This window comes from Nicotiana tabacum, chromosome 6 (genome assembly GCF_000715075.1).
Source record: "Nicotiana tabacum cultivar K326 chromosome 6, ASM71507v2, whole genome shotgun sequence".
In the NCBI taxonomy this organism is placed as follows: Eukaryota; Viridiplantae; Streptophyta; class Magnoliopsida; order Solanales; family Solanaceae; genus Nicotiana; species Nicotiana tabacum.
Genome location: NC_134085.1, coordinates 166,027,162 through 166,040,738, shown reverse-complemented (window position 1 = coordinate 166,040,738; position 13,577 = coordinate 166,027,162). Strand labels below are relative to the sequence as shown.

General features: G+C 41.5%; 1 protein-coding gene across 2 annotated transcripts; it reads right to left on the bottom strand.

The window, feature by feature from the left end:
- Positions 1-4,242: 4,242 nt before the first annotated feature.
- On the bottom strand, positions 4,243-13,577 carry LOC107797350 (protein LOWER TEMPERATURE 1). 2 transcript variants are annotated; one of them, XR_012710903.1, is made up of 7 exons: positions 13,338-13,577; positions 12,541-12,586; positions 11,967-12,093; positions 11,789-11,865; positions 5,340-5,396; positions 4,870-4,967; positions 4,243-4,601 (listed from the first exon to the last, which is right to left on the bottom strand). XR_012710903.1 is itself a non-coding variant. In XM_075255809.1 (6 exons), the coding sequence occupies exons 1-6, from the start codon at positions 13,461-13,463 to the stop codon at positions 4,569-4,571; spliced, it is 507 nt and encodes a 168-aa protein (XP_075111910.1). In that variant the 5' UTR covers positions 13,464-13,571; the 3' UTR covers positions 4,243-4,568. The 2 variants fall into 2 exon arrangements, 1 of the variants encoding a protein (XP_075111910.1); XM_075255809.1 differs by lacking the exon at positions 5,340-5,396 and having other exon boundaries at positions 13,338-13,571.

The following is a 13,577-nucleotide window of genomic DNA, read 5'->3' as shown; positions in this document are numbered from 1 at the left end:
AAAGCTACGCACATCCGCCACTTTCCGTTTTTATTTTTCACCATGACCACATTGGCGACCCACTGAGGGTATTTTGACTCTCGGACGGAGCCATTTGCGAGCAGCTTATCGACTTATTCGTTGACGGCTTCGTTGATCGCGGTGTTGAACTTCCTTCTTATTTGTCGTACCGGCGGGTAAAGGGGGTCAACATTTAACTTGTGTGTGGCAATATCCTTTGGGATACCTGACATAACTTCATGGGAGAAGGCAAACAGATCGGCATGGTCAGTCAAGAACTTATGAAACTTACCTGGTTCCGAGAGGTTGTGCCCGATATAAGGCTTTTTGTGTTGTCGTTGCCATCTAGCGGGACGGGATCAAGATTTTCTATCATTGACTCGGATGCTTCCACGATGTCGGGGTCCTTGATAACGTCTGTCCGTACGTCAAGTTCGGCTCCCGACATCTCTGACTGTTATGCTTCCACATTTACTCTTTTGAGTTGTTGGGTGTGTGCGCAATCTTGGGCGATGCGATAGCATTCTTGTGTGGTGCGTTGCCCTCCTCGAATGCTGAATATTCTCCATAGGGTAGGAAACTTGATCACTTGATAGAGACTGGAAGGGACCGCTCGCATGGCGTGTATCCACGGGCGCCCTATGATGGCGTTGTAAGTTGTTTCCTGGTTCATGACGTGAAACGTCGTTTCCAGGGTGACCCCTCCGGCTAGGATGGGTAGCACTATCTCTCCAGAAGTCCGTTCAACTGCATTATTAAAATCTGTTAGCGTTATGCAGCGTGGTATTATTTTGTCTTCGAGTCTCATCTACACGAGGACTCAAGGATGGATAATACACGCGCCGCTCCCGTCATCTACCATTATTCTTTTTACATCAGTATCTGCAATACGTAAAGTGATACAAGAGCATCATAGTGAGGAAAAGACAAACCGTCGGCATTTGACTTATCGAAGATGATACTGTCTTCGAGGTCATCATACCGTTCATGGGTGATTGATTGTTTGAGTTTATGTGTGGTGGTGAACTTGACATGATTGATTGTTGCGCCATCGCCCCCGCCGATGATCATCTGTATAGTGTGAGTGGGACAGGCGGTTTTGGAGGTCCGCGGGGCTGTTCGCGTCCGCGGGCGAAGTTAGCCCGTCCTCGATCGCTCAGCAACTCTTTCAGATGTCCCTGGCTTAACATTCGTACTACTTCCTATCCTAGTCCTATGCAATCTTCGATTTTGTAACCCCTTTCTTGGTGAAATTCGCAGAAAGCGCTCGGCTTCCAAGTGCTGGGGTCTGGTCTCATCTTTTGCGGCCATTGCACCTTTGGACCGAGTTTCTCTAGGGCGTACACTATTTCTGAAGGAGAAACACAAAAATTGTGAGAGGATAGGAGTGGAGGCATACATTTCTCGTGTCGATATGGTGTTGTATGTCGAGGAGGAGCATCCGTGTGCCGCGATGGAGGCGGGGCAGACGTCCTGACGTAGGGCTGATGCCTCTCCCGACTGAGGCGAGGCCCCAGTTGATCTCTTCGACCGTCGTTGCGACGATCTTTCCTTGCTTCAGTTTGAAGTGACGTCAACCGTTGGGTCAGACCGTTGAGGTCGTCGGCTCGTACCTCGGTGCAGTAGGCGTTATGGATTTCTTCCCAAGTAGTTGGAGGGTATTTCATGAGCCTGCTTAGCAATTTCCTGGTCGCTCTCGCCCCGTTTCTGTTTAATCTGTTATGGAAGGTTGCTACTGCTATTCCTTCTGACATATTCGGCAAGCTCATTCTCACCCTGTTGAACCGAGCTAAGAAGTCCCTGAGTCCCTCACCGTGCATCTGCCTTACGGCAAAATATATCATTTACCCTAGCTTCTGCCTTTTTGGCTCCTGCATAGGCGGTGACGAATTTGTCTGTCATTTCCTCGAACGTTGCTACCGAGCGTGCCGGCAGTTGAGAGTACAATGTCAAGGCTCCCCCTATTAGGGTTTCGCCAAACTTTTTCAATAGCACTGATGGTACCTACTCTTTGAAAGATCGTTACCTTTTACGGCTGTAACGTAGTAGATGATATGGTCTTCTGGATCGGTAGTACCATCATATATCTTTAAGTAGGCTGGCATTTTGAAGGTCTTTGGAATGGTGTTGGGGGGCCGCTTTTTCACTGTATGGTTGCTCGATGAATCGACCAACATCGCGTTATGGCAGCAACTTTGAAGCGCTTGGTATTTTGTCAACCCTCTCTTGGTGTTCCTTCATTTGGTCACGAAGTGCCTTATTCCCATTTTCCATCTCCTCCATTTTCTTTAAAACGACCGCAAGCATATCATTGTCTGCGTCATTAGCAACATAAGTGTTACCCGTACGGAGGGCGTCTTGCTCATCAGCGTCTATCGTGACATCTGCATGTGCAACATTCCTGTCATCCCTTTGGGCGGGTTTATCAAGTATGGTGTTCAGAGTACTTGTTAGCCATTCTTCCAGCAGTCTTCTTACTGCCGGTGGTGCCTCTCCTGTTGCAGATGTGGAGGCTTCCCTTTCGCACGAAGCAGTCACGCTTTCGTGCGGGGGAGGTGAAGCGTCTCCCCTGGGTGTGGTGTTTGGTGTTTCATTTTCGTTGTCCTCTTTGCTACTTTCGTTGATGGTGTCCGGGAGATTGGTTGTGACGCCTACTATTGCTTTTTGCCTTGCATCTCCTTTCCCTGCCATTGTTGGTTTGTACCAAGCTAGGAAGAGGTGATTATCCCTTTCAGGAGTCTAGATGAAACTAAAATCTTAGCTAAAGAAATCTCCACAGACGGCGCTAAATTTTTTGACCCAAAAGATATTGAAACTTTTTTGATTAAATCAATTAAAGAATATGAAGAAGTAAATCTCAGCCAAGTATAATAAACTTTAGATTGAAAGTTGCAACGGATGAACAAGATGAATGATATTTCTTAATATCATGAAACCGAATGATTAAGCGTAAATATGACAACTTTGAATGTAGAAAGATATTGTAATGGATGCTCTTAGCCAAAAGTCAGTAAGATATCTCGATCCCCCTTTTACAAAGTCTTTTCCTCCTATTTATAAGGGGCAACCCCCTCTTGAACCCTAAAAGATATAACATAGAGAATATTCGAAAGTATATTCCTATTGCCTCCTGTTGTGCCTACACTACTACAAATGTCGTGCGTCTTCTAACCGCTGTCAGTCGTCGCCGTCTTCAATGACCACAGGACATTGTGTCGTAAGGATCTCGTCCCTTGTCGTATTCGTCAGTAGTCGTGGTCATCCAAATTTGGACCTATACACCTACCGTGTCCGTATTCAACAATTGGATCTTCCTAAGATGCATCGCTAGATGGATTTCAGTAGTTTTAAATGCAAAATCCTCTTGTAAGAGTACTCATCGTGTAATTTATCATTCTTGCCTATTGTCATAAAAAAAAATAACGAGTTTTGATCTTAAAATCAGCTTTGGGAGCAAATTTGACTTGTGAAGTCAAAACATCGACTTCATTCATACCAACATGGACTCAGCAATTATGGGAAATACAGTGGGTAGAGATTGGATTTTAGTAGATTACAGGTAGTATGAGAGCTAAAAGATTTGCATCTTCGTGGTAAGAGTTAAGGGGGACAAATTTCAATTGTAACGGAGGCTCATAACACCCAGCCAATTGGCGACATGAAATACGTGAACAAAGTGATACTCTACTCGAGCAGTTTGGGCAAATCTGGATTCAACAATATGACATACAATTATATCCAATGTTAAGTGCGTTTTTTAGATAATGCTGATGTCCGAGACAGTGTACATACATCTCGACTACTTCCGACGAGTACTTGGTACTCACAAGCCCATGTATCAAGTTAGCTCACCTGGACTACTGATTTTTCGAAAAGACCACTAGAAGCGGACCTAATTAAATACCCCTTCCACCTAATGTGTTTCTTCTTGAAGATACAAATATAATTTGGTAATTTTTTTCAGATTTTCAGTTACTTCTATGAAGAACAATGGAGTAATTCATTATTATTTGACCAACTCATCAAAGAGGTAACTCATTATTTCAAGTACAGTTCATGCTTGAGCCATACGGATTTAAAATGCATCACCAAAAAAAAGATTTCATAAGTAGTAGAGCAAAGAAACTCAGTTGAATACAACAGAAATATCACCAGCAGCTGAAGATAACGGAGAGGTAGAATGAGAGATTCAAAAATTGCTAGTGGATGCTGAGAGTAGATTCATACGTTAACGAGAGTAGATTCTGAAAGACCAGTTTCATACCGAATTTGCAAAGAGTAGCAAATTTTGGAAGTTGTTGGCATGCACTTTTTCACAGATCAGATATATGATGTAGCTATTAACGCATACATCTAGTGCACCCTCACAATTTAACAAAATGCTATGGCATACAACAAAAACACAGAAACGCACGAATGCACACAAAGAGTTGTAAGGCCAAAAGTTGACTCTTAATTAGTTGTAAAGTACACAAATAATACATACGCGAAGGCCTGCTTCACACAGCTGCATGGTGTACAAAATGGAATTTGGAATTAGCTGCCTCAAACTCTTGGAATATGCTTATTCATGTGTCCTTTAACCGTGCAATTAGTTCATCCTGCCGACAGAATTGCATAGTGAGAAAGTTTATTGAAAGAGAATGACACTTCATGCTACAGAATAGGCCAAATATTCAACAAAACACATCATACAAGTAGTCAAGTACAACAACGACAACGCCTCAATCCCAAACAAGTTGGGAAAAACACATCATACAAGTACTACTTAAAAAGTGTATAGTGAATAGATTTACCAACAGGCTCTTTAAGGAAAAAAGTAGAACATATCAAAACCTATCTAAGATTAAAGGATATGCAAATACTTGCCTTCCTTCCTCTCAGTGAAAGACCTTTCTCCTTTAACAGAATCCGTAGTCTCTCAACAGTCATATTTTGTATGTCAGGTGTACGAGTTTTTGAAGTTTCTGCAGGAGTTAAGACAGTTTAATACATCACTAACTATAGATGATAGTGCCCATGAATTTATTCTGCAAAAATAAGTAGCTTCAACAAAGACTTCAAACAAGTAGATTTGCACAAAGACAGAGTAGGAAATTTAACAATGAAGTTCTACCAGTGTACATCTGACCTGAAGAAACATGATGAGAGAACATACTATTTCTTGGACCTTTTGGAGTCAAATCAATAGACCACATTTTTTATAAGGGAAATCAATGGACCTCAGTGTAAGTGGTTTTCACGTTCCCAGAGGTTTGGGGAATATGGCACTCAATGTCCCGGATACAGAAGTTAGAGCTAAGGCATGTTAATCATTAGAGCTAAGGCATGTTAATCACCTTTTTTCCATGTCACTCAATGTCCCGAAGAGTGAAGACACATTTTCTGGAAGCAGCCTGTATTCACCATCTAGTCTAATTAGATACATACATAAATATATATAATATATACTCCCTCCGTTCCAATTTATGTGAACCTGTTTGACTGGGCACGGAGTTTAAGAAAAAAAGAAAGACTTTTGGAATTTGTGGTCCTAAACAAATCAAAAATGGGCTCGGAGTATTTGTGTGGTTATAAAAGCTTATCATTAATGATATAATAGTAAGTTTAAGCTAAATTATTTCCAAATTTAGAAAGGGGTCATTCTTTTTGGAACGGACCAAAAAGGAAATAGCTTCACATAAACTGGAACGAAGGGAATAGTATATTTTGAATTTTTTTTTCCTCTTTTTTTTTCTTTAAACATTAAACATAAAATATAAAAATATTTTTCTTTCAAAAATCTATTCTTTCCTTGTAGAATGGGTAGTAAATGTTATGATCTCATAAGCAGTCCTCTAGCAAGATCTCATAAGCAGACCTAATACTGACATGATTATTAGTTTTTATGTCAATTTCAACGATTTTAAGCACTTGCGGCTCCAAATCTGAGTTTGATAAAAATCCTCTACTTTTAATCCATTGAAAAGTTGTGATTTGCGCTCGACGTACTCTGTTTTGCAAATTTACCAAAGCTTACGGTAAAGTTTGTGTCGGTTTCAACGATTTTAAGTACAGTTGCCGGCAAAGAAAGTACCACCGGTGGCCGGACTTTTGACGGAAGCTACGAGTTATTACGTTTCCGGCGTCTAAATTCCTTGACGACAAAACCAGGTTCTAATCTTCCTACTCTATTACTTTATATTGCATATTTGTTCTTTGATACTGGTATAATTACACCCATTTTTCTTTAAAGAATCTAAACAATCTGTTTCTGGGTGTTAATCCTTTTAGTTATTCTTTTCAAAGTTTTGTTCTTCTTAGTAGTAGCCACTTTTAAGAAAATTGCAAAGTTTGGTTCTTTTTAGCATTCACCACTTTTAAATCTGCTTCCTGTTACTGGGTACTGGAATTTAAAATTGTAGGTTTGGCTGGTACTAATCACTTTTGGGTCTGCTTCTTATTATAATTTAACTGACATCTTGTTTGATTTGGTTGTACATTGGAATTTTTCTGTTCAACTTTGTAAAATTGGTAGGGTTTCGTCTATCCATTTTAATTCTGTTAGTCACTCCTTTGAGTTGTTTTTAGCTCTCTGGTTCGCAGCTTGTAGTCCTTCGTTCCCGTTTTTGGTTCTCAGTGGTAGTGTTTACTTAATACCTTTTGCTTATAGTGGCGGTAGTGAATGATGTGAGAGTAAGGTCATGTCATCGGGCGGGGCTGGGGGTGGGGTCCAGGGGTGGGGAGGGGAGTAAGAAAGCCTCTAGGTTGCAAATTGGGTCTTGGAACATTGGGACGTTGACGGGGAAGTATATCATGTTAGGTAAGATTCTTCATAAGAGGAAGATCAACATAGCATGTGTTCAGGAGACTAGATGGAAGGGTACTAAGGCCCGAGATGTAAACGGGTTTAAACTATGGTACTCAGGGAGCACTGGGGGTAAGAATGGGGTAGGTATTTTAGTAGACAGGACTCTCAGGAAGCTCGTGGTTGAGGTTAGGAGGGTAAATGACAGGTTGATAAGTATTAAGCTGGTAGTTGGTGGGTTTACTGTAAACGTGATTAGTGCGTATGCTCCTCGGGTAGGTTTGAACCAGGAGGTCAAGAAGCAATTTTGGGATGATATGGACGAGATGGTGCGTAGTATCCCGCACACAGAAAAGTTGTTCATTGGCGGAGATTTCAATGGTCATATTGGGGCTAGCGCTGGGGGTTATGATGATGTGCATGGCGGGTACGGTTTTGGGGATAGGAATGAGGGAGATAATTCACTGTTGGAGTTTGCTAGAGCTTTTGATTTGGTTATAGCTAACTCGAGTTTCCCGAAGAGGGAAGAGCACCTCGTCACTTTTCGAAATTTAATGGGCAAGACTCAGATTGATTATCTTCTCTACCGGAAATGCGATAAAGGTTTGTGCACTGACTGCAAGGTCATCCCGAGTGAGCACCTCACGACCCTACATAGGCTCCTAGTTATGGACCTGGAGATCAAGAAAAGTAGGATGAAGAGGGTGGGGTGCAGGCAACCTAAGATCAAGTGGGGTAACTTGACCAAGGACAAAGCTCAGGAGTTAGGGGAGAAATTGTTGGCTATGAGGGCCTGGACGAGTGTGGGGGACGCGTCTAGTATGTGGTCCATGACTGCGGATTGCATAAGGGTAGCTGCTGGAGAAGAGAGTACAAACGAGGAGGAAAAAAGGACTTATCGGGAGTGCTACATAAAGGCGAAGAAAGAGGCAAAGTTAGCAGTTACGACGGCAAAGAACGCACCGTTTGCTTGTTTGTACGAGGAGCTCGAGGGCAAAGGCAGGGACAAGAGGTTGTGCCGGTTGGCCAAGGTGAGGGAGAGGAAAGCCCCTGACTTAGACCAAGTCAAGTGCATCAAGGACGAGGATGGCAAAGTGTTGATGGACGAGGCACTCATTAGGAGAAGGTGGCACACATACTTCCATAAAATGTTGAATGAATAGGGGGATAGACACATTGTGCTAGGTGAGTTGGAGCACTCCGAGAGTCGGCGGGATTTTGGGTACTGTAGGCGGATTACGGTAGAGGAGGTGGAAGGGGCGATGTGTAACATGTGCAGGGGCAGAGCAACGGGGCCAGACGAAATCACGGTGGAATTATGGAAAAGCGCGGGGCGGGCAGGTTTGGAGTGGCTCACTGGTTTGTTTAATGTTGTTTTTAAGACAAAGAAGATGCCCGAAGAATGGAGGTGGAGTACGATGGTTCCGCTTTACAAGAACAAGGGTGATATCCAAAATTACAACAATTATAGGGTATCAAGTTATTGAGTCACACTATGAAGGTTTGGGAGAGGGTGTTGGTGGCCAGGGCGAGGTGCGTGTCTATTTCCGAGAATCAATTTGGATTCATGCCGGGGCATTCGACTACGGAAACAATTCATCTGGTAAGGAGATTAGTGGAGCAGTACAGGGAGAGGAAGAAGGATTTGCATATGGTGTTTATTGACCTTGAGAAGGCATACGATAAAGTTCCGAGGGAGGTCCTGTGGAGGTGTTTGTAGGTTTGCGGCATCCAGGTAGCATACATTAGGGTGATTAAGGATATGTACGATGATGCTAAGACTTGGATGAGGACTGTGGGTGGTGACTCGGAGCATTTCCCTGTGGTGATGGGGTTGCATCAGGGATCAGCTCTTAGCCCATTTTTGTTTGCCTTGGCGATAGATGTACTGTCGCGTCACATCCAAAGGGAGATGCCTTTGTGCATGCTATTTGTCGATGATATAGTGCTGATTGACAAGACGCGTAGCAGAGTTAACGCGAGGTTGGAGATTTGGAGACAGACCTTGGAGTCTAAAGGTTTCAAACTAAGTAGAACCAAGACAGAATACTTGGAGTGCAAATTCAGTGAGACCCATGATGCAGACGTAGAGGTAAAGCTTGATGGTCAAGTTATCCCCAAGAGAGCGAGTTTTAAGTATCTCGGGTCTATTATCCAGGGTGACGGGGAGATTGACGAAGATGTCACACATCGCATCGGAGCGGGATGGATGAAGTGGAGGCTCGTTTTTGGTGTCCTATGTGATAGGAATGTGCCGTTAAGACTTAAGGGTAAGTTTTATCGAGTGGTGGTTCAACCCGCTATGCTGTAAGGGGCTGAGTGTTGGCCAGTCAAGAACTCCCACGTGCAGAAGATGAGAGTAGCAGAGATGAGGATGTTGAGATGGATATGTGGGTGTACCAGGCGAGATAGGATTAACAATGAAGCTATCCGGGACAGAGTGGGAGTAGCCTCCGTGGAGGACAAGATGCGGGAGTTGCGGCTGAGATGGTTCGAACATGTTAGGAGAAGAAGCATTGATGCCCCTGTCAGGAGGTGTGAGAGGTTGGCCATGGAGAGTTTGAGAAGGGGTCGAGGTAGGCCTAAAAAGTACTGAGGAGAAGTGATTAGGCAGGGCATGGCGCTGCTTCAGCTCACTGAGGACATGACCCTTGATAGGAGGGTGTGGAGGTCGAGGATTAAAGTAGAAGGTTAGTAGGTAGTTTATAGTGTTTACCGATAGGCTTAGTAGCGTGCATGTCCCTTCATATTCTTAGATTTTTATTACGATATGTGATTTTCTTCGCCTCAGGTATTGTATTCCCTTGCTATTATTTGATACTACTTATCCTTTATCTCCCCTTTTTCTCTTCCATGTTTCTTCCTTCCTTGCTTCCCTCTTCCTCTTCTTGCCCTTCTTGAGCCAAGGGTCTATTGGAAACAGCCTCTCTACCTGCATTAGGTAGGGGTAAGGTCTGCGTACAGACTACCCTCCTCAGACCCCACATATTGGGATCAAACTGGGCTTGTTGTTGTTATGGATGATAAATACACTTCATCTCATTATGTCATCAATGTATAGTTGAGTCAAATCTCCTCTCTATTTATCATAATTCGAGGACCTCCCAGTTCTTAAAATTACACTAGCCCCCAGTCCATTTTCTCTTTCATTGCAAGAGTAACCTTCTCCTTTTGTGTTCTGTGATTAAATTTGTAAAATGGTCTTGACCAATGTCATTATGAAGACCTCCAAGATGAGAGATTGGGTCTCTTTGTGTTCTGCAATTAACTCAAACTTCTGATTCTAAACGGAATTTAGGTTCTTCTCAATGATTTTGCTTAACCTTGAAAAGTGGATGAATGTATACAATCACAAATAGATCAGATTTTCCTAACATTTCATGGTTCTTTAAGCCATTAGCCTTTACTATAGTACTAAAATATTCCAAATTTTTGCTAATAAAGTTATTATAGTTCCTATGAACTTTTAGAATTTAAATTTAAAAGTGATGTTCTCCGACCAAGATAAATTTTCAATATATATGTAATATATCCTTCGACTGCTCCTACTAATTATAATAATCAAGTAACATTTTTTTATAACTGTGGTGTCCGGGCCAGCTTGTGCCAGTGATATCAAAGGCGAAAAGCGCAAAAAAGCTCTAAGGTCCGTTAGGGCTTTAAGCGCAACTAAAGCGTGGGCTTTAATGAAAAAAGGCGCAACTGGAGAAAAAGTAAAAATATGTATATGTAGTCCAAGACTAATAATTATAAGCAACAACAACCCAGTAAAATCCCACAAGTGGGGTCTGGGGAGGGTAGTATGTACGCAGACCTTACCCCTACCCCGAAGGAGTAGAGAGGCTGTTTCCGGAAGACCCTCGGCTCAAGATAATAAGAAAAACAAAAAGGAGAGAATATTAGTTTCACCACCGACATCATATGAAAAATAGGAACATAAAATGCAGAAGGAAAAATGCAAAACAAAAATGATGGCTAGTAAATAGGTCCTGCACCGAAAAGCGAAAATAGTAAGATACGACAATGCCCCTAGCTATTTCAGACAAAAACCCTACCATACTAGGCTCACAACAGTACAAGGTAACGCAAGACTCAGCTACCTCCTAGCCTACAACCGTAAAACTAATAAAGCAAGGAAATATATATATAAAAATATATGGACAAAGAAATTGAAAAAAATTATAATAAAGCAAAATATCAATTGTTTAATGTCGCCTTTTCAGGATTATATTCATTGGCAAAGAAAAGTATGCCTTAGAGCCTTGATGCGACTAAAGCGCCCACAAAGCGAGGCGAAGCGCTCAACTTGTTTTGAGCCTCACTTCAGGGCTTAAGCACGCTTTAAGCGCACCTTTGACAACACAGGCTTGTGCACACCTCGACAAATTCCATCGGGTGCCTGCTACCTCCCACCAGCATAAGCACCGAGTAACTCTGTTCACCAAGGCTTGAACGAATGGAAAGAAATCACCTAGTGTTTATACCTCCTCTTTGTACCTGAGACCTCATAGTTCTCAACTCACTTCATTGACCACTACACATCCTTGGGTGCAAGTAACATCTTAAATTCCTTTGTGCCCAATCAAATGGTCTTCATAAAATGGAAGGGTATGTTTGCATATAATACTAATGTTCTCATTTTGTGGACCCAAAAGTATTACCGCTGATACTCAAACAATAGGGACAGAATTTTTTTCAATTCTAATCGATTAGGCGTATTGTGCCGGTTCTTTTGAGTAATATATCTGGAAATACATCTTGATACCTTATCAACGCAATGAAAGTTTTCAGTTAGAATTTAGGAGTCAAATTTGACAATTTAAACAGATGATGTAATAGAGAGCTAAGGGATACCCACCTGCTTTATTCTTTTTCAATTTAGCAATAGAATTATGAACCACAATAATTCAAGTATATTTTGATGAAAGACCACTTCGTTTAACAATATTTTTGATTGTACCACCTACAGAGACCATAAATGATGATTAATAATGGGCTCACCTTGGCAAGAGGCAACTTGGTTACTGGTAGTAGCCTTCTTGCTTGATGCCCTACTATCCAATGCTTTTTCAGCAGTCCTGAAAATTAGGTGGTGGCAGTAGATACAACACCAATAAATTAACTGTACAGAGGTACACTAGCTGGTATAGGATAGTACTGAACAAACATGGACAATTACCTTTTTCTACCATTGTCATTTGAGGAAATCCCTTTGCCATCTTTTGAACTATAATCACCCCTCTGCTTCTTAAGCATGAGAGACCTAATCAATATGTTTTGCTGGTTTGTCTTAATAAGCTGCTCCTCTGCATATACAACATTTTGTGAAACATAATTCAATCCAGATTGATGACGGCAGCAAACTAGCCTTGAAGAAAATGGTAAAATGAAGCATAGAAATTATAAACTTAAAAGGAGAAAAAAAGAGAAAGACATTCAAATTGCTTGAATCATCAAGACTCAAGATAGCGAGATATCTCTAAGATACACCAACCATGTACTAGACGAGACACAATGAGAGGATATCGGTGCTTTACAATGACTTATAACAAAAGTGCATATGCAAAGTCCAAGAAGCCAAACACTAAGCAATAAAATAACCATATGCAGGTAAATCCATTCAAAGGACAAAAAAACAGGAGAATAGAGGCTAAATCAATTTTCACCATAAAAAGAGATTGCTCAGCTAATTCGTTTATATAGAATTGCAGCTCCTTAAGCAATTTAAAAGGCATAAATATACAGAAACAGACCTGGAGGCGATGTTTCATGATCACAGACATATACCCGCATACCACCCTGCATAAAGTTTCAAAATAAGTGGAGATCAAAAGAAAATGAAAGAAACATTACTAAACATTTTCCAATATAATCAATTCACCTTGAATAACCAAAATTTTTAAAGCTTACGCTGGTGGGCAGATAAGATGATAGTAAACACGTAAAGAGGTTAAGTCCATATAGATAATATAATGTTACAGAGAAGACAAACATAATAAGGAAAGACAAGGTTGACTGTTACTCTAAAAGGTGCAAGGAGGCAGTTGATCTCAGATACGAGGTGCCACCTATTTATTAATCTTTCAAAAACCTTTTGTGATCCTACACAGATTCATGCAGTTTTCAGCATCGCCCTGATAGCCATTCTTTTTGGATGTAAAACCTTAGCTATCTGGGCTGGGATTTAATAGTATCACCACCAGAAGGCAGGCAGGGCTAGAACAATTTTTCTATACTAAATAAAGCTTTATTAAAACATACTACTGTGTGTACTTGTGTTAGTATCTCCCTGAACTTTACATCCGATATAAGACCTAATTTCTTCTCCAGATGTTTTTAAAAATTTCTACTCCAGAATCTATCTCACCAAAGAATAAAGAGAATAAATTTGGGATAATTATTTAACAGTTAAATCTACTCAAAACATAAAAAGCTGTACAGTGAAACATCATGTTTAACCTGTATTAATTACACATATAAAGCATCAGTAAAGAAAAGGGAATAGGGCAAGGGTGAAAAAATTAGGGTTTTGGAAGGGGGGAAATGTTACCGGAGTAGAGGAGACGACAGTAGTGGTGGAGGAAAAGAGGCCGCGAGAAGGGAGGTCGGCTAGGTATTTTGCGGCACCAGAAGTTGTTGCTTTGTTCGGAGGAAGGGATGATGAGCAATCCTCCATTGCCGCCGCTGCCAAATTACACTGCGAATTTATTTTGAAGTTAGAAATAAAAGGAGACTCTCTTCAAAGAGCAGGAAATTCGTTTTCCCCCCCTTAATAGTGTGTTTCTTGGTG

Excerpts from the sequence above, each read along its gene's own strand:
- LOC107797350 (XM_075255809.1), bottom strand. The coding sequence starts at position 13,463 with ATGGAGGATTGCTCATCATCCCTTCCTCCGAACAAAGCAACAACTTCT. Across the intron at positions 12,587-13,337 it reads CTGTCGTCTCCTCTACTCCG|GGTGGTATGCGGGTATATGT; the intron begins GTAACATTTCCC and ends AACTTTATGCAG. Across the intron at positions 11,866-11,966 it reads AATGACAATGGTAGAAAAAG|GACTGCTGAAAAAGCATTGG; the intron begins GTAATTGTCCAT and ends CCTAATTTTCAG.